The sequence below is a fragment of the Gallinula chloropus genome, assembly GCF_964237585.1.
Source record: "Gallinula chloropus genome assembly, chromosome: 17".
Taxonomy (NCBI): domain Eukaryota; kingdom Metazoa; phylum Chordata; class Aves; order Gruiformes; family Rallidae; genus Gallinula; species Gallinula chloropus.
The window spans coordinates 7,605,269-7,629,292 of record NC_140102.1 but is presented as its reverse complement, the minus strand read 5'-3'; the positions used below and the strand labels follow the sequence as shown (position 1 = coordinate 7,629,292).

Sequence of the window (24,024 nt, the reverse complement as noted above, 5' to 3'; positions counted from 1 at the left end):
ACCCAGGACAGAAGCAAAAGCTAAAAAGCTCAGTTAACTTAAAATGTAAATGTAGCAATAAAATTAATCAGAAAGCCTAGATTTCCCCAAGTTAAAAGTAAAATAGGAAGGTGGGTTCTTTTAAACAAATAGACTAGAAAATAACATATACATAAGGTGGTGAGTGTCCCAGACAGCTAGAGGTCTCTAAGACTGATCCCAGCAAGGTCCAAGTTCTTTGTTCTACAAACAAAAGGATAGAACTAATGAGAGTGATTAGATACTGGAGAAAAACCAGCATAAGTTACTAAATACAGATTGCATCCGATGAGACATGATGCTGCTCACCTAATAACTAATTGATCTGTCACAACAGAGCCCTTTTGGGTGTTCCTGTCCATTTGAATTCGAGGCACACTCTCTAACACCAACTCTGCTGAAGGGGGAAGGTGAGGCCAGGAGCAAATAAAAACAATTTAAAAGTTTAATGAAATAAAAGCCCACAAAAATGTGCTAAATAACAAAAAAATGAGGGCTCATCACATTTTTTCCCCCGAAAGGGCTGCAGTCAAGGAGGAGGAGGAGGAGTAGCAATTCTTGAATAGTTTCTGCCAAGTCAATGCAGTACTCTTGGAGCCATGTACAATATTGCTATCTTGGAAAGGTTCAGACAAGATACCCTTTCTAAAAAGGAAACATTTATTGGCTATTTGGAGATAGGGGAACAGATGAGTAAGCAAATACACACGTATGTGGAGACTAGTCAGAGTGGGACACTGGCCAAGAACACAAACAATATCTACGTTCACTGGCAAAAAGTCTCCATGAAGAAGCATAGAGTTGAGAGTTTTTAGATAATATGAAGGGAAAAAAAAGTTATCAAGACAAACAATGCTAGCATCAGCTTCTAGCCATTCCAGAATGAAACATCGCTTCCAAAAAGAGGTTGCTGGCTCCCCTCATCCATTAGTGCAGAGAGTTGAGGATTTTCAGACTGGGTAGATGGCCCCTGTGCATCTGTGCTACATTTCATTCTTCCTTTTGTTCCAGAGACAGTTTAGTGGAACACACTCCCATATCCTATCCCCTTTCCTTCGTTATTCACAGCAGAACCTTTCACTTAGCATTTCTAATAGCACCATGTAGTGCTGTCGTTTCAGGAAATGCCTGGCTGTATTCACTGCTAAATCAAGCAGGAGTCGTGCTGGCAATTCAAGGAACACCTCATCAGAGGAAAAAAAGCAATTGCTGCTGAGCTATTGTTTTCCATTTCATTTCACACACTCAAAAGAGCTCTGGTGACCACCCAGTGGGTGCCCTGAAACACAGATTCCAAGACACCTTCCTGAGCTAGCAAGGCAAACCGGATTTACTGCTCACCCTCTATTGTTACTCAGTCTCTCTTTTCCTGTTAGTTCTTAATTTTCTATTTTTGTACTGCACCCTGTCATTTTCAGTCCTTTTCAGGTCCCTTTCACAGTTTTGTACGCAGCAGTTGGAAAGCTTCCCTTGGGCAGAGCGTGCTTTGCTCAGGGTTTGCTGAGGGGATATTCTACAATAGCAGCCAGCAAGACTGCGTCAGAATTCAGTAGCTTTAACAAGGAAAACGTCTCCTATAGAGGATACATTCATTAAGTTATTGTTTTAACTACTCCAACCTTAACACTACTATCAGCTGATCTACTTCCATGGCTCCATTGCAAGCGGAACCAGCTGAAACAACAACCCTGGATGTGCAAAGCAGGTAACCATACACCAACACCCATGTGTGAGCAAATGCTGCTTTTGTGGGTGTGAGCAAACTACAGTCACATAACAGGATAGAGAAACCTAAACACTTGAGGGACATTCAACCTCTAGTAGGCAGAATAGGAAGCAGTTTAGCTTAATGTTAGAGACAAGTAATGTGTAGGTAGTAAAACATCATGAGGAGAGAGAAACAGGCAAACAGAAGACAACTGCAGAACGCTTTGTCTCTTTTCTTCTTCAGGCTGTTTTAGGACAGTGTTTCCCTCCCCAGAACACACATGGCTGGGAATCCCACCAGTGCCTTACAATGTGTGCATAGAGGTCTTTAACTGACTCTGCTTAATTTTTCAAAATGTAACTTTTACACAGTCCAGAAATGGTGCTGTTCTGATAACATTCACTCTCAGAGCACCATTAACCCTAAAGGGTAATGGATTTTACTGACAACAAGTATAAATAAAGAAGAGCCTATTGGATTGTATTTTTTAAAATAAGAAAATCTTTTCAGTCATGAAGATTTTGGCAAGTGAGAAAGTAAAGCTGGGAATGATGGATACTTCCTTTAAAGTCTTAAGCTTCCTAAGCAATATATCAGCATTGTATTAAGTGCTGAACTGGTCTGGTACTAGATAGTTACCCAAATCCTCAATTACAGATAAAACTAAACCTGGATATCGATTTACCCTAGCAAGCAATGAATAGTTAATTGAGGCAGTCAAACACAGACAGTATAGCTGCTCTAAACAACCTCCAGATTTGTTTAGGATGCAATTATTCTGAGACAGCTGAGTATGCCACAGACCAAATTGCACACCATAAAACACCACAGTTATGACCCTAAAGCATCAAGTTACAGAATTATATTACAGCACAAGTTCTGCAATTGGTAAGGTCAAGATCTTGTTTTTCATTAATTTACAATTTTTTAAGTGCTCCAAGATTTGCAGGACACACTGAACAGCCTGGAGAGCAGGCTTGCAGACTGAAGAACAATGGGGTTTTTTTTTAAAATTGAGATCATGTAAACAAAAGCTCCCCAAGACGCAGCCTGCCCTACAAAGAATGAGTAGCTAGAAGCAGTCCGATGCTCTTTTGAGCTTCTTTGAACTGGACAGTTACCACTGGAAAAGCCCAGAAGAAAACAAGAGGCTTTTTTGCAGTTTTTTTGTTGGGCTTCCTTTTGTTGGTTTGATTTTTCTTTAACAGCTTCCATATAATGTACCAAGGCCACTTCCAATTAAAACAGGGTTTCCTGAAGGAAATACAGCAGCCTCAGGTAAAATTTTATTTTTAATTTTTTTTTAAAGATGATTGCCACCTTGTACAATAGGGAGAGGAAATTGCTGTCCGTGCATGTGTCAGAGGGAAAGAAACATTGCAAGGGTCCAAGGTGGTCACCTCAGAGCGTATTCAACTCCAACACATGCTGCTGTTCACAAAATGTGTCTTGGTGGGCATGAACTACACGTCCTTGCAAAGATTAAGAACGATGTATATTTAAGGGAAGATTCTTCACCATCACTTCTGAGCTTTGTCCTAACTCATATTCTATGACCTCTTCACAGGTGACCTATTTCTGATAAAAGCAGATATAAACCAACAGTAGTTTAAAAGCACCAATGGTTTCTCAGCATCATCTTTTGAAGCAGATTAAAACCATCCATAAAGTCGGAAAACATAATGAAGTAAATTGCTGCCTCCTGATATCAAAAGTACTCAGCGCTGATTAGACCTATTCAGGCAGTTTTTTTAAAAATACAGACCAGCTCTCAGAGAAATGACTACATTTAAAGAAGGAAAAATCTTACTGTAAAGTCTTTTTTATTCCCCACTACAGAAATACATTATTATAACAACCTAAAAGAAGATTTTCTCAAAAACCAGAAGGTAGTCATGCCTCGCTTTCTCCACCTCCATTTATTCTACCCTGTATCAATTTAAAGACCTTATTTAGAGCAAAAAGTAATTTTCCCTCCCAGTTCTGCAGTGCCTCACGTAACATGGTATACAAGTATTGAGGAACGCAACAACCCCTTAAAACAAGCTACAACTTCATATCTTCAGGCAGACTGCTGACAGCATCAGCTGCTGCAAGACAGCATAAGAATGTGATGAATATTCTACAGTCCTTCAGAGTCCTGAGTTTCTACAGTGACTACAACAGCACTCAAAGAAAATACCATTTTACATGCCCGTTTCTTATAGGCTACTGATCCAAATAGACTTTCAGATCAGACAGAAGATAATCATTAATGGCATACTGATTTTGGGAGCCCCTCAGTGAATTCCTTCAGCAAATAAAAACATACCAAGAGCTGAATGTTCTTGTGAATTCTTTCCAATTCAATAGCAGGTGCCTCCGATTTTCCACTGACATGCTGCAAATGAATGATTAAATGAAAGTAAATTCCACTGAGCTAAACAGTGGAAAAAGACACCAACACCACAGGGATTGAAAAAAGAGACAAGCTGTATCAACTGGAAGAGGTGACTCGAAGTGCTTTATCCAGTTAAAAAGACAGCACCTCCTTTTGTAAGGGAGCATTACCTTTTTCAAGGGCCAGAAAGGTATCTCTATTAAAACTGGCTTTGAAAAGAGAATGAAGGACTTGGGATACCACAGTACTTACCTAACATAGGTAACCTTGCTAATATCAACAAGCATCTAGAGAAACCATCTACAGCTCCTAAACAATTGGCAAAGACTTCAGAGGGGAGTGTTGTCTACCTTAGAAACACAAAACCCCCAGATCTGTTAACAAAATAAACCCAGATTCAACATTGGAAGGCACTAGGCTGTGATATGGCTTGTGTATACATTTTACCTTAGTTTAGTTCACAAGGATGCCCATAAATTCCTATATGGAATCCCCATAGAAAGAGCTTGATTTTTACTTCTGATTTAAGGATGTCTTCTGAGCCTTCAGCTCACTGAGAATAGCATGCAGCAGCAACTCTGCTAAATGCTTGTTGTGATATCAAATTACTAGGCAGCTCCTTTTTTTCCCCTCTCTCATTACTGATATCTTAATGTATTGCCCAGGTGCATGATTCAGTAACAGGCAGTCAAAGTAACAAGTGTCAGGGGAGATTCCCAACAAAGAACTGCCTGAAGGGGGCAGGGGAAATAAAAGTTCTATAGCACAACAGCAGTGACTGGAAACTCTGTCAGGCTCAAGACTGTCCTAAAATTGTGTAAAATTGAGTAAAAGATCTCTCCCCTACATTGAATGTGCTTGACTTTTGTCTTGCTTGTCGAATTCTGCCACCTTCTGAATGACAAAAATCAAAACTCAAATGTTTGAGGAGAATGGGAATCCAGCCTGAAACAAAAGCTCACATAATTTTCTTTCCCTAGTGAATGTTTGGCATTATTTCCTGATAGGAAAGTGTTTATAACCCAAATGGTGGTGCATAAAGGTGGCACTGTATTTTAGAGCTCCACCCTGGGCAGCATTTTTTCCTTAGTCCTTGAATCTGTTCCAGAGGGAACTTTCAGTACCACCTTGAAGCCAACAATGGTACACGAGAGCCAAGAGGGACTTCAAATTTTCCATTTAAAGAAGCAAACATGTCACTGTTTTCTTCTGACAAGCCAGACTTACTCACAAAGTAACTGAATGTTTTCAAGAATATTCCTTCTAGGAGGGAACCAAACCCATCACGACTGACAGATGTACACATAAAATTGATCACCTTGTTTACTGTCCTTACTGAGAACACTCCCAAGTGTTTTACATTGTTTCTCCCTCAGCTGTGGCATTCTATTGATTCCCTTCTTACAAATACTGTCCTGTACTACTCCCATCTTTGCCAGTTACTATGCTTTGAGTGGCCAACTCAAAGCCATCTTGAAAGAACAGTACAAGAGAGATGAATTTTAAAACTTCTTTTTTCAGCCCTTAGGATTGCAGCACTCCAGAGCAGTGATCAGCAATCTCTCCTAGAAAGAACCAACATTTTATTTTGCTGATATTTATGGGCAACTGAGGACAGGAAATGCTGTCCTCAAAACAGGACTGGCAAAGTGAAGCTAAAGCGTGGAAGAGGCCTTGAAACATCTCAGAATTTGGTTTCCTTTTGTAGTCTGAGACACTGAGATCACAGATTCTAAACGTGACAATTCTAAGGTACTTTCCCCTCTGCCCCATTGACTTACTTCTTTCCATAGGAAACCAAGACTGTAGAAGGAAGAAATATCTTTGAAACAGCATTTTTAAATGGAAAATTTCAGAAAATGAGGAAGACTAAACCTTGTTATATATTACTATCTTTTGCTTCCAAAACAAATGACAGAACCCAATGTACAAACTCAAGCATTTCAGTGTTTCTGTTACAATTCACCAAATTTCTGTACGTACAATTCAGGTCCTGTTGAACTCTCCTTACCAGGAAGGCAGTTGCCCACGCTCTCTAGAGCACATTGGGTTTCATTAATCAAATGAGTTCTCCCACAAGCCATTCAGAAATTCAAGACTGCAATGTGTCTCCCAGATCCTAAGGTTAAAAGCCATGATTTTCATCTATCAACATAAACCCACATTGATGACTGAGCAGATAAAACCATCAGACCGAAATATTTCTGATTTGCTGCTCCTGCCATAAAAATAGTAGGTTCCAGGAGAGTAGCCAGGGTAAGTAGTGGAAAGAAATAGTAGATACTGTTGCTAAATTTGATACGGCTCATGAACTAGAGCCCATATTGTAGAAGCGTCAATTATATTTTCACCTAAGTACCAAATCATAAAAAAAGTCTGAGGATAGACAAACATTCCTCTAGATCAAGGCAACCCCCCCCCCCCAACATATCCAACTATTCAATCCAGGAATATTTTCTAGCCTTTTTACATAAAGTTTTACAATAGCAAATAAAAAGAGCAAATATTTGCGAATTTGCTCAGAAAAAGCTGTAGAGACTTTTACTATTTCCATTAAAAAGAACAGAAAAAAATAGAAATAATAGTCTCCCCCCCAAAAAAATTTAGTTCTAAACTTGGAATCAGAGTTTATTATTTTTTTTTACCATTCAGAGATTTCCCTGGTTTTGCCCTATCACCAAGTGATCAGAATTTACTCTTTCCATCCACTCATGCAACGCTCAGTGATGGAGAGTCTAGATTTTTTTTTTCCTTGTTTTTCCTTACTACCAGTTTTTGAATGCAGCAGACTGACTGCACTCTTGCTCAGAGTTGGAAAAACAAGGACTAATAAACAGATTGCTTTCTGCATTGATGAGTGTCAAGCAATGCATATGGTAAAAAAGCAACGCTAGTTTGGACCACTAACAGTCACAGACTTACTGGTGTTACACTCAGCTAGATCAGTTATCAGATTGGTACACAGTAGCTGTGAAAAGAGAAGAGTGTTAAGGACTATTAGAGAGGGACAGAGAACAGTTAACACTAACAGTTACTTAGACTTGTGCCCCCACACCTTGCATAGTGCAGTTTTTGTTCTCCCTTGTCTGGAAATGATTTAGAGAAGAGCAATGACAGTAATGAAGATACAGAAGAGCTCCCATGAATGGCAAAAATTAGGCTGCTCCTCAGACTAGGAAAATATTACTCTGGAGAATATAAAAAAGGTTTACCAAATAAATGGTCACAGAAGGGTAGGCACTACAGAGCACAGCAAGCAGCAAGTTGAAAAAAATACTAGAAAGTTGTTGTTTTCATATAATATCTTGCTAGGTTAGAGATTAGCTCAGTGCAGAGTCTTGCACAGGCTAGATTTACACGGATTCAAGAGGAAATGATCCAGGTTCACAGATAACTACTGACAGTTACCAAATACACAGAAACCACTCCTGGTTCAGGATGTCCTTGAGTACAAGGACTGGGAGAGTACTTGTGTTTTTGTGTGGAAGGAAGCATCATATGCAGTTGCTTTGTTTATATACTCTTCCCTAGCACCTGCTTTTGGCATCATAGAGGTCAAGATAATGATTAAATACCCTGCTGGTCTCTCCTCACAGCCGTTATTATCATGTTTAAAGAGCTATGGACCCAGCAGCTCATTCATATAGGCAAGTTGTAATACTTTTTCATTTTCATTGTTTTCTTAAGAGAAATAGTAAAGGAAGCAAGAATTAATTCTTACACAACCTCAATGTTGTTAAGTACAACCCTATTAAGTCACTATGATTCTTCTGTGGAACAGGATTCATTTTAATTCCAATCAAATGAGGTCCTTACTGTGCAATTTCAATTATGCCTAAATTTATGACCCCAGAAAGAAAGCCACCATGAATCACTGCGCAGGAATGGTATAATTTAGTCAGCTTGTTCAGCTACTTCAGTCCTTTGGTATTTAAGGATTTTCATTATTTTATTTTCTTTAAAACACCAAAAACTTTTTAAAGGATTTGTTTCAAACTTCTATTGTTCTCTAAAACAGATTAGCAGCAGCAGGAATAATTTAAAGGGCTGATTTATGAAGGTACTATTACAGCAAGCAAACACAGCGGAGGAAAAAGAGTTACTGCAGCTCAAATATAATCCTTAGGGAATGTTTCTATTTGTATTCAGCCATGGCTAGGTGGAATGTCACCATACATCTAAGAGGGTAAGCCGATTTCTTAGCGGTCTATTTATTTTAAAAATACTCATTAGAGCCACATTTTCTGTTTGTGCAAATAAATCAAAAGCAGAATAATCTCTTCATGGTTCTATGTCCAGAGTTCTTGGCATGGAGTCTCTGTCCAACACTTCACTGTAAGAAGTGATCATTCTAACTAACCTACACAACAGTTTGAACAAGCCATTCAAACCACCAATTTACTGCTGCTGAACTGAGCTACCTTTATACCCACACAATGGGGGCTCCACAATTTTGCATCTTCTGGTACAATGAGTCTTCAAGTAATATTAACATCTTTCATCTACAAACTCTATGGAGTAGTATAAACAGTGAATGGAGTCTGATACTATTTTACATATTGTGAGGTGTTGCCATGCAACAGTTATGTATTGACACATCTTTCCTCAGGTTTCCACACAGATTTTAGTAACTTTCTTTTTATGTAGTATTCAACTAATAGAATACTATTACACAGTATTCAACATTCCTCCTTGATTGTGGGACACATTTAGGTAGCCTCAAGACCAGTTCAACAGCTGATAATTCTAAAGTTTTCAACAGCATTCTTGGCACCTCCAATGATCTTGGGAAAACCAGAACCTTAAGAACCACTGAAAGACAAAAAGCAATGACGAGGGGGACAAAGGAATCTTACTCTCCATGTAATAGATCCACAGCACCAGGTTTACACATCTGTTTAGAGGACAAAGAGCGTGCCAGTAAAGCAATCACTAACACATCCCAGCATAAAAACTAGCTTCCACTTCTCATCCTCCCATTGGAACACAATATGCTGAAGCCAAACAGAGCATGTGCCTGGAAATGTGTCCACTTTAAGACATGTCAGTTGCCTACTAAAATAAAGACACACTCTCCTTCCCCTGAGGTTTCCTCCTTCATTGCAAGGTGAAATCTGTATTTATCACAACAGCAGGAAAAGGTGGCAGCAGTGGAACCCAAACATGCCCTGAAAAGGGAATGGAGTAAATACACAAAAATTCTGAGAGGGAGGAGGGATACAATAATAAGAAGAAAACTGATGAGATGAGGGCGTTCGCAGGGAGGTGCTGAGGTATGACAATGAGAGGACAGGGACAGGACACAACAAAACAGGAAAACCAAAGCCCCAGACATGAAGATAATGGTAATAGCTTGCTAAGGTACCCATCAAAACCGTTCCATGTATTGAAAGCAGCATTAAATGTAAAAACAGAGATAGTCATTAATCTGATAAATTTTATGTGCGTGCTTTTTGATGGCTTCCTCACAAAATTTGTTTCCCTGCTAAAGGTTTTGTACAGGACAAAAATAAGGAATTTAGTTGTTTGTTTAGGATTTCCTGATAGATGGCCAGTGAACGATGAGTCAGAGATCCAGGATGTGCAAGACCTTTTATGCATTTACCAAGCAAGTAAGGCGGTGCAAGTAAAAGTTCAATTTAACCCAGCACATGTTATTCATTCCATATACATGCAGGTGGCCTCACACTGAAGCACATTGTATTTACTGCTACGTGTATCCCTATTTTTCTCTGATATTTACACCTAGAAGCATGAAAACTCTAAATATATGTTAAGACTGAACTAGCAGTTAGTGCTGTGGAAATGCCAGTGATTCTTTTGTGATAGGTAAGCTTAAGATAAAATTTAGAAAATTCACTTGACTGACTCAGAAGTTTGCAGCTGAAAGACACAGCAGTTTGGCACAGGGATTTTACTTAGGTAAGATGAAACCATTTGGAAAAAAACCCCAAACCCACACTTTCATTAGAATAAAATACAGTTTAATCAGGTTTCTGTTGGCTACATTTAAATCACACTTAATATTAAATTAGACTGTATTAAAAATCTGTACAAAGTATGATGTAATGATATATAACCTTTACATAGTCATTATTATACATGAACACAAAGTCACATAGAATTCAAACAAACCTTGCAAGAAGAGTTCCAAACACACACACCCCCATGCCAATGCACAGCGGGATAAGTCTAACATTTCATAGGACCAAGGCGGAACGAAATCTCTGTGAAGAGACAGGATTGAGCTAGTCTCTCAATATTTGTAACACTACAGTCTACAGACTATTATCATAGTATTTTACACTCTTTCCAGGAAAATTATTCCCAAACCCAAGCTGTGAGTGACAGTACAGTATCATAATGCATGACAAAATCCTTTCTTACCAGCAAAATTCACTAGGATTTTTTGTTCATTATATTTGGCAGTTACTCAGTACTTGGATTTTAAAAGCCCTAAAATCTTAAAACATGTCACACAAAACAGCTGTCATTAATGTACAAGATCTCAACCCAACAGCATTAAAAACCAGGTTCAACATTCTAGAGTCTCAAAAAGTTTGTTATAAAAAAATAAATAAGAAGCTTTCCAGAAAGTTTTAAAAGAATATTTGAATGCTAATATAAATATGGAACTTCTTCAAAACCTATTTTAGCCAACAGCTAAACATCACAGGAGCACATTCTCTAACAAACATAAAATTCCAATTTGCTAATACCCTTAGCTGACACCTTTTGCCATTATGAGGACGGCAACTTTACAAAGAAGCAGTGTTTAATATCTGTGCTAAAGTTAATACCCTTTTGACCTCTCAAGAGGCATAAAAACAACAGTCCAGGCCTGTACCGGTACATTTAAGATAAAGCAAGACAATACATCACATTTGCAGCACCATGAACTTTGGAACATCCGAAATAATTTCAGACCATCCGATCCTCAGCCTCCAGCACAAGGAGCCAAAAATCACCACTGTGTAACAAGGGCAGAAGACAAAGTGAAACAATCAGTATTCAGAGCGTAAAGATAGAAACAGACGCAAAAAACTTGGGAGCCATGAATGATGCTGCTGTGGAATAAACAGCAATTGCAGCTTCAACCAACTGCTTCAAAATTCTTAGTAGACAGAAAAAACCCCCATAACTTTTTTCAATGGGTATCAAAGCTAAGTCATACTGTCATTTGGCATAGATATACACCACAAAGTAACCTTGTGAGATTACTTCACATTGTTAATGCTAAAACCCAAATCTTTATCTAGACATGAAAACACCATGAGGTAATTCATGTATTTCCAATAGTCTTACAGGCTGTCTGAACAAACTTTACACAACAGGGTAGAGTTTGGCTTTTTCTCTGGGAGAAAGTAAGCTATTTTCACCCATCACCACAGATCAAATGTGCATACAAGCCAATAAAACTAGTTCATCATTGAAATAGCAGTGACTATTTGAAGACAATTGCAACAATCTGACAATCTCATCAAATCTACAGCAAAATCTATCTTGCTAAAGTAGCTTTAAAACAGACTTTGAACTAGAGCAATACTAATAGTCACAACTACAAATGAAGCCTTATATCCCTATCCCTATTCCAAATCAAAACTACACACTAACATAGGCTACCACCTTAATACTGTTCAAGAAAAATGCAAATTCTGCTTCAACATCAAAGCCAAGAATAGAAGTGCTATGGCCAAGATCCCACCCTGATCTCAAGCCAACATAATGATAATAAAACACACCAAATGTTACACGAAAAGCCAGTAACAGTATCAGCTACAGTTAACCAGTACCTCCATTTCTCTCAATATAAATACCAGCTTTTTTTCTGGATGAAGTTAAAAAGCCAGAAGAAGTTAAGAGCAATGGAAGAGAAGCTTATGGATGATGAAACTGCAATAACTCTCATAAGGAGGAAATAAAATACTGATTGTATGCTGTATGCCACCTCAAAAAGAAAAGCAACTGTCTTCATAGGAAACTCTTATCTTCAATTTATATTTTGCCACATTTTCTTAGAACATTCTACAGATAATATACGAATGTAACTTGGTTGCTAACTTAATTAAAAAATTAATTACAAATCAATATTCCTTACATTGTCTTACCATTAGGACAAGAGAGAAATGAGTGCATCCAGAAATTTGCTCCGGTCTTCTGTTTTCAGTTCAATTACTAAAATATGAAACATTCATATTACAAGATGCAAATAACTGGAAGATATACCAGATGTCATGCTTTAATATTCATTCCAAGTATGCTTATAAAGAGGGACTATTTAGACAAAATGCAAAGCACAGTTTATTTTGTTGTTACAATTTCACCACACTCAAATTTCTAGGTGCTCCCTACCTGACAGAGCAGCCACTTTTTAAATCAAGGAGTGTTTCTTTTTACTTTCAATATGCATATGTAAGTATGTACTGTAAAAATCCACCTCTTGTAAGCACATACAAATTTAGACAAATCTTGTTGCATAAATATCTCATTGTTAAAATGGAGACTAAAGAATACATCTCCTAACATCAATACCATACTTGATTTGGTTGCTAAATATAGAAAACCATCACAGATAACCTCATAGAATTTAAACTGAAGTGCACACGTGAAAATCACCCGTCCATGCAAAATCTGGAATGTCTCAAAAAGGTACACAAGCCTCTGCTGAGTAGTTTGTAACTTTTGCACAGCAAGATAGCACTTGGAAAATGATCGACAAATAAGTTGTTTGTGTTTATACCAGACTTGGGAATAGGGTATGACACAGATGCAAACATCAAGGGCATGCAAGACACAGATAACTATGTTGTCTGGGAGGGGTCATTATTCATTACAGAGGCTGCGTAAACACTGACCCCTAAAGGACTATTTGTGAATGAAAGAGGCGGCATTACTCACTTGACATGTCAAAATGGTTGTGTAAAGTCCGAGCATTGGTACTGTCTGCAGCTTTCTCAAATGCTCTTCCAAAAAAGCTAGGAGATGAACAGAATACAAATGAGTGTTACAGAAAAGGATATTTATACCTTAGACAGAAGTATGGAAACTTTTCCTTGCTGTGAGTTGAAAAAGTCTTCCAGGTGTTTTTCATGCGTCATGTATTCAACATACACCTTGCTTATTCAAGTGCAAAAATCTTAACATCACAGGCTTTTGGAAATGAAACCATAGGTCATACAGAGATCTACTTCCCTCCTTTAAAACAAAATTAGTTAAAAGGGAGGAAAAAACCCAACAAAAACCTTGCAAAGAAGCTTGGGAACATCTGTATCCTTTCTCAAAGTATCTCATGCATAACACATGCAAAAGCACATTTTTAAGGATACAATTCAACATATTCAGTGTTAAATTGGTACAGGAAATATATATTTGCTTCAGAGACAGGAAAAGCCTACAGATAACCTTTGGTAAGAACTTTTAAACAATATGCTTACTTCTTTTTGTCAGAACTTTCTGTCTCTGGAGGAATCCCCACCATGATCACAGTTCCCTGTTCAACATCCATTGGTGCAGCCATTACCAGTGGCAGCAATTTACAACGCTTGCTTTTTGTCTGGAAGTCAGAAAGTTTCTTTGTTAGACAAAACTCAGGAAGCTATTTAGTTTCAGCTCTCTGTGAGAGCTAGCATTACAAATATGCATCTCAGGATACAGGTATAATGCAGTTCAACAGAAGGTGGTTTCTTTACATAATCTCTTAATCTCCTTCTTTCTTACAGTAAAAATAACTTTAAGGACCAACAGAAATTTAAATTATTCTCCAATCTTGCATTCCATTTTAACACAGAAATTAAATAATCATACAACATACCATTCACAGTTTCAAAAAAGCTCTTAAACCCCAAACTACAAAGTCGCATGTATGGGTATCTAAAATCTTTGACTGGGCTTAATTTTTTTAAAACAATCATTTTACACTAAAATACAAACAGAGAAAACATTGACAAACAAAGTCTTCAGTAGAAATCATTTGCCTCTGCCTTTTGTTTTACTGCTGTAAGCTGTAGTGTTAATAATTTTTGTAATTTAAATAGAAAAAAGAAATAAGAATATTTTAATACTTTTAGATACTTAAGTAGATGAAACAAAAGCTTGTTTAAGATAAATGTTTCACTGAGTTTTAAAATGATGCCCTGCTCCTGGTGGCAGACAGTTATTCACCACATCTAACTTTCAAAACAAGGACAGATGCAATCTGACAGCAATGGACCACCATAACTTGCACTTACAAATTAGAAATTGGTCACTGTGAAGAGAATTCACAATCCTACAACCTCATTTTTATATGAAATGTGTAACTAATAGCTCAAAAGATAAATGCAATTTAAACTACATTATTTGTAAAGATCAGAGTATTTTACTTAAACAGACACAGAAATCTTCAGATAATGCTAACCAGTCCTACAATATTGCTCTTTTTGGGACGGGGGATGCTAAATTTTCAAAGTCTATATTTAGTGATATGCTCCCTCAAAACGTATAAAATTGCACAAAGATTTGAGACTGTAAATATCTTAGTAATGAAAATTCTTTCTAATGCTACAAAGTCTCCCAGGCAGATTTCTTTTAGAGCAGCAGCTGCAGATGTGCTAAAATTATCCAACCAATTAGCAGAAAAACATTATTAAGATTTTCATAGAATGTTTTTAATAAATTGTAGCAACATAGGCCAAAAGTTAGCTTGAAAAAAAGATTTTGATTTACTTACAGAGCACACAAACGATTTGAGTAAGTATTTACTAAGCAGGCAGAGAGACACTGGTCTGGAAAACAGCTTCACATCTGGGGTGCCCTAGGAAAGGAAAAAATATTTCAATTGCAATCCAAGATTATTCTTCCACTATTTTAATTTAAATACCTAGTTGCAAGTCTAAAGTTTAGTGTGTCTCAAAGGATGCTTATAAGAACCATTACAACACAGGACTTTGAGCTCACCCACTTGGATACAAAGCCCTCCCATCCCAGCTTCAAATGGTCTGTTTGTTCCCTTGGGAACTTCAGAGTTGATGTCGACATTGACCCGTCAGAGGACAGTGCAGTATAGATAAACTGGGCTTTCTGACAGTCACTCTTTTTGAGTCAAGCAGTTAGGAGAAACAGAGTTACTCAACTATGACACAGCAGAAAAAAAAAAGAAAGAATTCTGACCTCCATGAGAGCGCAATAGAGAAAAGGACCCTGAGAAATTACAAGGTTGGTGCAGATACAGCTGGCTACTGTCTGCTGAATGGCACGTAACTGCTTTTTGGCGAGGTCCAGCCCTTGGTGCAGCTTATCCAGGTTACCCCTGCAACAGAACGAATAAAAAGACATTCATATTAAAATACAACTTTTCACACAAAAACAAGACCTCTCTAAACACTATTCACAGGGATATTTTGGTTTTGTTCTTTAGTGGCTTTTGAAGCATCAAATACATCTTTAAGGTGCATAATCCAAGTTCCATAAATAAAATTGTAAAAGAACGAGGAGACATTTACAGTACCTGGAGAGACTGTCCAAAGCTTTAATGAAATTAGTTGTTTCAGGCCCCTCTTTCTCTACATTCTCCATGAGAGAAGCTGTTGCATAAACTATATCACTTGCTGAGAATTTGTTCTTAAAGCCAAAGTGAATACTGAAGGTCTGAATTCTTAAATCCTTCATTCTGCAAAATGAAACCCAGTAAAATTATCTACTTTATTATCAACATTGACCAGCTATCTCCTGTGTATGCTAACATTAAAAACATGAAGACAAATCATACCCTAACATTTACAACAAGTGTAATGTTAGTCAATTTAAAACCCATATTTTTTAGAACAAGATGCTACATGCTTTTCATACAAAAATATTTGAGCTTAACTGAAAAGCATTTTCAGATAAGGCATTTGTATTTAAAAAAATTACCCAAACTTGTTTGCAGATTCTTCAATCATTTCCCGAAGATTTTCTTTCAAAGACATATCCATGGAATTAAACTTCTGTTTCACTTGCTTCAAAGGTAAGCTAAAAACAGAAGAAAAAAAAATGTACATTGGTAGGTATACCAGGAAAACCAATTATTTTGACCTGCTTTCATAGGATTTTCTTAACACTAGATAATTTTGCAAGTTAATTCTGAGTAAGCTTGTTTGCATTCTTTGTTCTTTAGTCATTGATGAGTGGATGAGAGAAAGCATAGGTTACTTATGAATCCATTATTCCATAAAGCCATACAGTTGAAGCGTTCTTCATACACCAAGACACAAGCTGCATAACTCAACTCAGGGATTCTGCAACCTACTCAGAGCCCCACAATCGTATTTAAATACTAAACAGCTGAGTACTTGTAAGCTACACACTCAATATTTTCCAATAATAAATTGAAAGAATGATCCTTTAATTGAGATCCAAATTTTTATAACTTACCCCATGTCAGCCAAAAACTCCTGGAGCCTCTTCTGCCCTTGAACAGACCAAAGCTTAAGGCTGGCGGAGGTATATGAAGTGTTACAGAGACTTTCATAGAGAGACCAGTGCTGATAAAGTGCCAGGCGCAGACTGAACAGGAGTTAGGGAAAGTAATTATAAACACTTATATCATTTGAACTTACAAATAGTAACAGGACTCCACAACTAATAGATAAGCCTTCAGCTGCTCTCACATATTGCATGTCTGTGCTATGTAAGATACAGTTGGAAGCTGCAGAAGCATGTAACCGAGAACAAGCAAGATTGACTGGTAACTAATTCTAAGGTTAAGCTTAACTGAGGCTACATGAGCTACTGAAAGAGGGATTCATGTCCAAAACCACATTCCAATTTCCATTTCTTTTAATTCCATTCTCAGCAGCAGAGATGGTGCTGTTTGGTGGTTTGTTTTTTTTTTTCCCCTAGATAAAAACTCAACTGCAGTTTATCAAGTGGGCAGAGTTCATTTTCCCCAGACCTGATGCAAGGATACTCATATTCAAAGGCTATTCGCATGCAATCGATTGACAGCGAGTTTTCTTCGTCCTCGTTGCGGTGGTTATGGCGAGACACGTGGCGCTGGAGGATTCCGATATCGGTCACATACTTCATTCTTAAGGAAAACAAATTCGTTACTTCACTTTCTTCCTGTGTATTTTTGTACTTGATTATGAAAACAGAAAAATGCTTCCTAAAGATTACACATTGGCCAGAGAGCAGCAGAAAGCTGTACATACATCTTAAAAGAACTCAACAAACCAATTTGTGACATAATATTCTTCCAATTGTCAGCAACACACCCAGGCAATTAAAACTAAAATAGAGCCAATACAGAGAGAAACACAGACTGAGTAAAGATATTAGTGACTTCTTACATTCGTCTCCTTAAAAACATCAGAGGATCAGTAACACTAGAACACCAGAATTAAAGTCTACACTCATACTACCTGAATTCTGGTGGTATCTAGTAAGAAATAAGAAACAAGGAAAAAAGCAGATCTGAAACTCTTAACTAAAACCAGAGAGGAAGCTGGAGGATATAAAACATCAATTCTTTTAAATTTCATTAAACTGTATCATTGTAATAGATTTACTACTATTAAACACTATTTCTTCCTGGAACAAAAGTAATTGCTTTTAAATTACTGTTTCATAACATTATTATAATTTAAAATAGTGTAAAAAGGAAAATACTTTTTTTTCTGATGTATATTCACATTTTTGGAAGGCATCAAACCACATTCAGTCATTAACATACTTAATGTCACTGCTTATTAATTATCTTGCACCATATCAATTCCTATATCTTTCCTGATCTCTAGTAGTTGCTATTAAGTTCTCTTAACCCCAATTCAAAACATAGATTAAAATAACAAATAATAGCAGTAATGAAAAAAAATTAAATCTTTCTTACTGAGTGATTTTATCTTGGACCCATTGATCTGTGAGGCCAACAATAGCCCACCTGAAACAGAGGGGAGGGGAAAAAAGTTAAATCAAAAAATATCCCAGTACAGTATACAATATTTAACACTCTAACAGAACAAATCAGAAATGCTGTTCACCACCGATACCATAGAAGACAATAACAAAGATATATACTATTATTCCCTCTCTAGCAGACATTCACATCTAGTACCATCCTTCCTTTTTCCAGGAAAATCTGTTGGCTGCGTATAATTAATATACACAAATGTGTCGTCCAACTCAAGGCATAAATCCACTCACGAAATAATCTGGAAACTCATACTGAAATCAAATAGGGAAACTTTGCCAGTCTTTACTATGGGTTTAAGCTTCTAGCCTCTGAAAAACAATAATGGAAACTTACCACAACATGTCATTCAAGTCTTTAGACATTATCCAGGCCAAATCAAACATCACCATCGCAGACTATAGAGGGAAAATTAAAAAGAGAAGATAAATAAACATCAAACTCTCACCTCATTAAACAAATCAAGCAGATAAATTTGCCAAAAACTAGCATGCTACTACAGCTCTAGAAATCACACTTGAGACTGACAATCCGCCAGTGTCTTACTTCCTAAGATATTAAGTAGAAGAAAAAATATTTTTATAGCTCTACAAAGCTGCATTATATATAAACCAGCACTTAAAATACAAAAATAATCAGATGAGAGTCCAAACGACAGGAGGAACAGCTCAAAGTCCTCAGACTTGTATTTGAAATATTCTGACTTTAAAAGGCAAACAAGATCCCTACATGCTGAAGTCTTTTTGTGAGAGTATTTTGCGTACAGATATACTTTTGTCCAGTCCTAAAAAACTTACACTATCATTTCTTTAAGAGCATCAGAGATATCAAGGAACAAACCTGTTAATAGTTCAGGCTTATAATTTTCCCCCACTGTTAACATGACATTTTCCCTGGGACTTAATGGGCTGTTGTCTGCCAGTCTACCAGTACTGTTTCTATGCTTCAATGCATTTAATTCACCAATGGTAAAATCAGATGTACACAACCAGAAAACATCAAATAAATAGGTCAAGCTACTTATAAAATAACAATACATAACATTATAATGTATATTATTATTAGATAATTGGAACATTGTCTATTTTTCCAATTACCTTTAGATTGGCATCTTGTGTTTTTATAGCAAAGTTTATACTTACTGAGGTCCCATGGTATTCGTATTGCTCATAATCAAAAAGAATTTCTCGTCTGAAAAAAGGAAAAAACCAAAAACCCAACACATTTGATTAAGTCATTAAGAGGTCATTGGATCCAGTTAAAAATATAAGCTAGGAATAGTGAAATAATATGCAAATTTCATTTTAACAACTAAAAAAATAAACTTGGGCTAGAAATTGCTAGTAAAATTTAACTGCCTTTCAGAAAAACAATGTGGAAACTACATTGAAATGTATTCATAAAGTAACAACGAAAAAAATACTCAACCATCATTTCTCAAATCCCATTTTTATCGTATTTGTTCCTGCTTATTTCTATTAACAGCATGAAGAAAGATGACAAAAAGAAGAAAACAGAAGCAGTAGTTTCACCCTAAGAAACATGAAATAAGAATACTCTGATCCATTTAAACATTTCATTCTTATCTAGTATGTCCAGCTTTGGAAAAGTTAAAACTCAAGCATCTTGCAAACCAAGCAGTATAGTATCATGTGTTTTGTATTCTCAACAAGATTTTAATCAAAGAAAAAAAATAAAAAAAGATACAAGCAACATTGAAAAAAAACAGTTAAACACACCTTCGTGCCTCCCATTCTCGCCTCTGTCGCCTTTTCATTGTTCTCTCTATTACATCCTGCAAAATAATTTGGATGTTAAAAAGCTAGAAAAACACTCTAGCAGATTAGCACCTATGCAGATACTTTAATGACTGTCTTAATTATACTCTGTACATAGCAACATCAGCTTGAAAACTCAAAGAAATCACAAAGATCTTTGTGAAATATTTAACAGACTCAAGAACAAATTTTGTGTATGGTATTCAGAGCGGTTCCTTTGGATTTCTGATACCTGCTTTTGCTAAGTTAGCACCCTTCATATTTTGGTAAGGAAAAAAGTAGTACTATATTGATTGAAAAATACTACAAAATAGATAGTAAACCTGAGAAGGTCTTTACATTTAATCCTCTCTTCGTATCGCTAGCCTTGTGCTTTTACTTTCTTGCAACACATTTATAGATCAAACAGCAAATTTAATTTTTTATGTCTACCATAATATACTTATGTTGGTGTATTGCTTCAAGGGCAGAGAAAATGTCTTGCTACATCATTTGTGAGCTTCTATCTTCTCAAACAATTGTTAAAAAAATAAGTTTATCTCTACATAAATTGTTTTGCTAGACTGAAAAGCCCAGAACACATTATCAGGGATAGATCTCTTCAGTTTGCTGATTACACAAAGACAGCATTATGTATCAAGTTCAAAAGATGGGTTTTTTTTTTTAATAAGGAGAAAATATTTCTGTGCAGTTCAGATAGCTACTTTGTGTATATAAAATTCTACTGGTATTAGTAATTATTTTTAAATCTTACACTTGAATTCGTGATCTAACTGAATTTTAAAACTCAAATGTAGTTATTATGATGATGTAAAGTATGTGCAATAACTTTTTAATATTCTTTATTTTCACAACAAAGTAGCAGAAACACACCTCTTCAAAACGCCTGCGTTTCTCTGAAGGTTCTGACCCATCACTTTCATTCTCTGAGTCCTCTTCTTCATCCTCTTCATCTCTGAAGATATCATCATAAGCAGGAACATCAAGGTCATCATCTTGTTTAACTAGCAGCTTAATCTAGCAAGAAAAAAAAAGAGTATTTAAAATAAAGTATCTTATTTAGTGACTGAAAAGCATTTCAAATGAGACTACTTCAGATACTAAGGAAGAGATATGAAAAAGTAATTTCAGCAGTGATGATCTCTAGCATAAGAAAAACCCCTGCTTTTAGCACAGAGACCACACTTAATTATGCAAAATATAAGTAAAAAATTATTTTTTAACTTGATTACAGCATCACTTTAAAAATAACAAGCGTAAAAACCAATTCTAAAGGTCACGTCAAATAATTTGTACTTAATACTCAAACTCTAATTGTTGGCAGATGCTCAGAGATAATACATGCTACATTCTGGGTAATATTTATCCTCTGATTTGTAGCAGTTTGATTTATAGCAACAGGATTAACAGGTGCTTACTACTGAGAACTAACAGCTAGCAGTATGTATTTTATTACTGAAAACAGATATTTTTCTGATCATGTAATTACCAGTGCAAATATCCATGAATACTGCTTACTGACCTACTAACACTGTAAACAGCTTTGCAAAACAGAAAAGCACCACACGGCAAAGACTTCTATTACAAATTGCTTACCTGTGTGTCATTGTAAACATTCACTACATTGATAGGTCTGTGGCTGTCACATACAAAAAAAAAAGTGTCTTCTTCAGGCTGCAAGATCTCCAGAAGGTCAACATTGGCCCCACAATTAATAAAAACGAAATATTTGAACTGCAAACAAAACAAATTAAAAAAAGGAAAAGAAAAGAAAGAAAAAAGCATTTTTTTACTTCAATTGGCAGGAACACAGAACACTGAAAACACCTTGACAAAACCTCCTAAACACTCTTCATTGCCAAAACTTGTATTTACTTTCTGATATTTCATGAATGAAAAAAATTTCCTAAAAGAAAACACGCAATTCACAGTGTTGGGCATCCAATATCACTACTTTCTATATCTCAAAGTGTGTGCAAACTTAATTTGAATCTATCAAAATTATAACACATTAGTTTGACCTGATGTAAAAAGCTTGACAAGCTTCTTACTGGTACATTAAAACGTAAGCACTATTTTGAGGTAACCTATAACAGCAATTAGCTTTAGAGCCGACATTTTAAGTTGGGAAAGGGTGGAAGTGCATGCCTATTTAAGATGAGCTGCAACTTAAAACATTTCCAGTATTTTTTCACCTGATCTTTATGCTCGAGAAAGGCAGTTTCAAGTTCTTGCCATCCAGATACTGGGACGAGTGTGTATTGCACGTGATCACATTGAAACAAGGCCTGAAACAAAGCAAACAGCTGTTGGCAAAGGTGAATGGTAACAACCTGTCCCACAATGCTGTGCCATGCTATAATCCTATTTCATACGAAGCTTTATTTTGAAAACACCCCTAATAACAAATCTATATGAACTTTGTGGGTATGATTTACCGGTTTCCAGTGTCATAGCTTGTGGAAAAATTAAGTTACAAAAGCAAATTAAACCTTCACTCTCATCCCAGTTCAAAGGATCCCAGGGTATTTTTTCTTTTACTATTTTACTAATAAAACTTACTTGGAGTATTTTACAAGCACATAACGCATCAACATCTGAAGCAACGAGTAGAAGCACACGCTGCAAAAAAACCAGAATAACAATGTTAATATATTAACACAGGTGCCCAATCTAATGTGCCAGAACATGAAACGTGTAGATGACCATGAGACAAGAAAGTGGAAAATTTCCATAGAGATCATTATAATCATAACCCAGGGTTCCTTCTGAATGGACACTGCAACCAAGAGTAAACAGTTTGGATCCTTGTAAATATGAATAATAAACAACTCCGCATAACCCAAAATGTATCAGCTGCTTTGAGGAAATGTTATAGTTCAGACTCCTGCAAACAGGATGGGGTTCTGAAGGTTCAAAGCTAGTCAGCCCCACAACTATTTTCATCGTGCCTAGAAAGATCTAAGTTTTCAGGAGTGTATTCGGAACAGAGCTGACTAGAAAAATCCTGTAGGAAAAACAGGAGCAAAACAAGTCCTGAAAGAAATTGTTTTGCATAAATCAAGGTTGTTTGGTGGTTTTTTCATTTGGTTTTTGGATTTTTTTTTTTTTTTGAGATTCTTCTCACAGTTGGAGAAGTCGAGGGAAACATTTTAATTTGCACAATCAGTTATATAGTTTCAAAGGTAGAAACGTTGAAAGACTGTCTAACAAAAGCCTTGCTGCTGCAGTGTGTGTATCCACATCCACATCCAAAGTTAGGCAAACTGGTGGTTAAACACGAGCCAACCAGACCGGCTACGAGAATGACTGCCTTAAAGGAGGGCTGAATTTGGCGTCTGAGCAAAGTATCAAAGCAGTTTAAAAGATATAAAGAAAAAAGATACATCTAGAGATGTCTTCGTTAGAAAAGACCCACAAGATTACCAAAAGCACTCGCGAGAGAAGACGAACAGTAAGTAAAGCTCGGCCAGACCTCGCCGGGCCGGCAGCAGCCTCGGCTCAGGTTTCCAGCGCCTCAGGAGCGCCCGGGAAGGATATTTTCGCAGTCCGAGCTGCCTGGCAGGCCCGCCGCCCTCAGCGCGGCCCAAGGCATTCCGCCGCCCTGACAGCCGCCTCCCCCACACCGGCAGCGCCAGGGACGGGAGCATCCACCGGCCCCAACACCCCTCACCGCCTCCCGAGGCCCAGAGAGTCCCGAAGAGCCACAGCCGCCCCGGCACAGCCCCTGCTCCGTGAGGCGGCGGGAACTACTGCAGCCCCGTACGGAACAGCCCGAGGAGGACAGCTCCGCCCGCCACCAGTACACCCGGTGTGCCACCGCCCTCCCCGGTCGCGGACCGCAGCCCGTACCTGGCTGATAATCACGTCGTAAAACTCCCGGCGGCAGTCAGAGACGAACATGGCGGCAGAGCGGGAGCGGCGGCGAAACGGCGTCAGCTATGAGCCGCCCCCACTCAAACTGGGCGCCAAATCAGCGCCGCTTCCTATTGGTCTTCCCCTCACTGCGCGACGGCCAATGGAAAAGCGCCCGCCCCTCCTTCACAGAGCGGATTGGGCGAACCGCCCAACCCCTTCCGCGCCTTCGCCAATGGGATTGGGAAAAGGGAGTCGCGCAGCACGCGACTGGCCAATCCAAGGCGTATTTTAGCCGGAAGTACCGGCTGGGTTTGGTTGCCTTATCAGCCATCTTTGCCGCGGGCAAATTGTGTGC

General features: G+C 37.5%; 1 protein-coding gene across 2 annotated transcripts; it reads right to left on the bottom strand.

Moving 5' to 3' along the window:
* Positions 1 to 12,216: 12,216 nt before the first annotated feature.
* Positions 12,217 to 23,714, bottom strand: CDC45 (cell division cycle 45; the record flags this gene model as incomplete). 2 transcript variants are annotated; one of them, XM_084272010.1, is made up of 18 exons in its annotated part: positions 12,217 to 12,281; positions 13,005 to 13,081; positions 13,541 to 13,659; positions 14,815 to 14,898; positions 15,255 to 15,393; positions 15,592 to 15,753; positions 15,996 to 16,094; positions 16,497 to 16,628; positions 17,032 to 17,151; positions 17,953 to 18,003; positions 18,370 to 18,431; positions 19,176 to 19,224; positions 19,773 to 19,828; positions 20,685 to 20,828; positions 21,408 to 21,545; positions 22,007 to 22,099; positions 22,374 to 22,433; positions 23,664 to 23,714. In XM_084272010.1, 18 exons carry the CDS (start codon positions 23,712 to 23,714, stop codon positions 12,217 to 12,219), a joined length of 1,701 nt encoding a protein of 566 aa, XP_084128136.1. The 2 variants fall into 2 exon arrangements, with proteins under 2 accessions (XP_084128136.1, XP_084128137.1); XM_084272011.1 differs by lacking the exon at positions 21,408 to 21,545.
* Between the last annotated feature and the right edge of the window lie 310 nt (positions 23,715 to 24,024).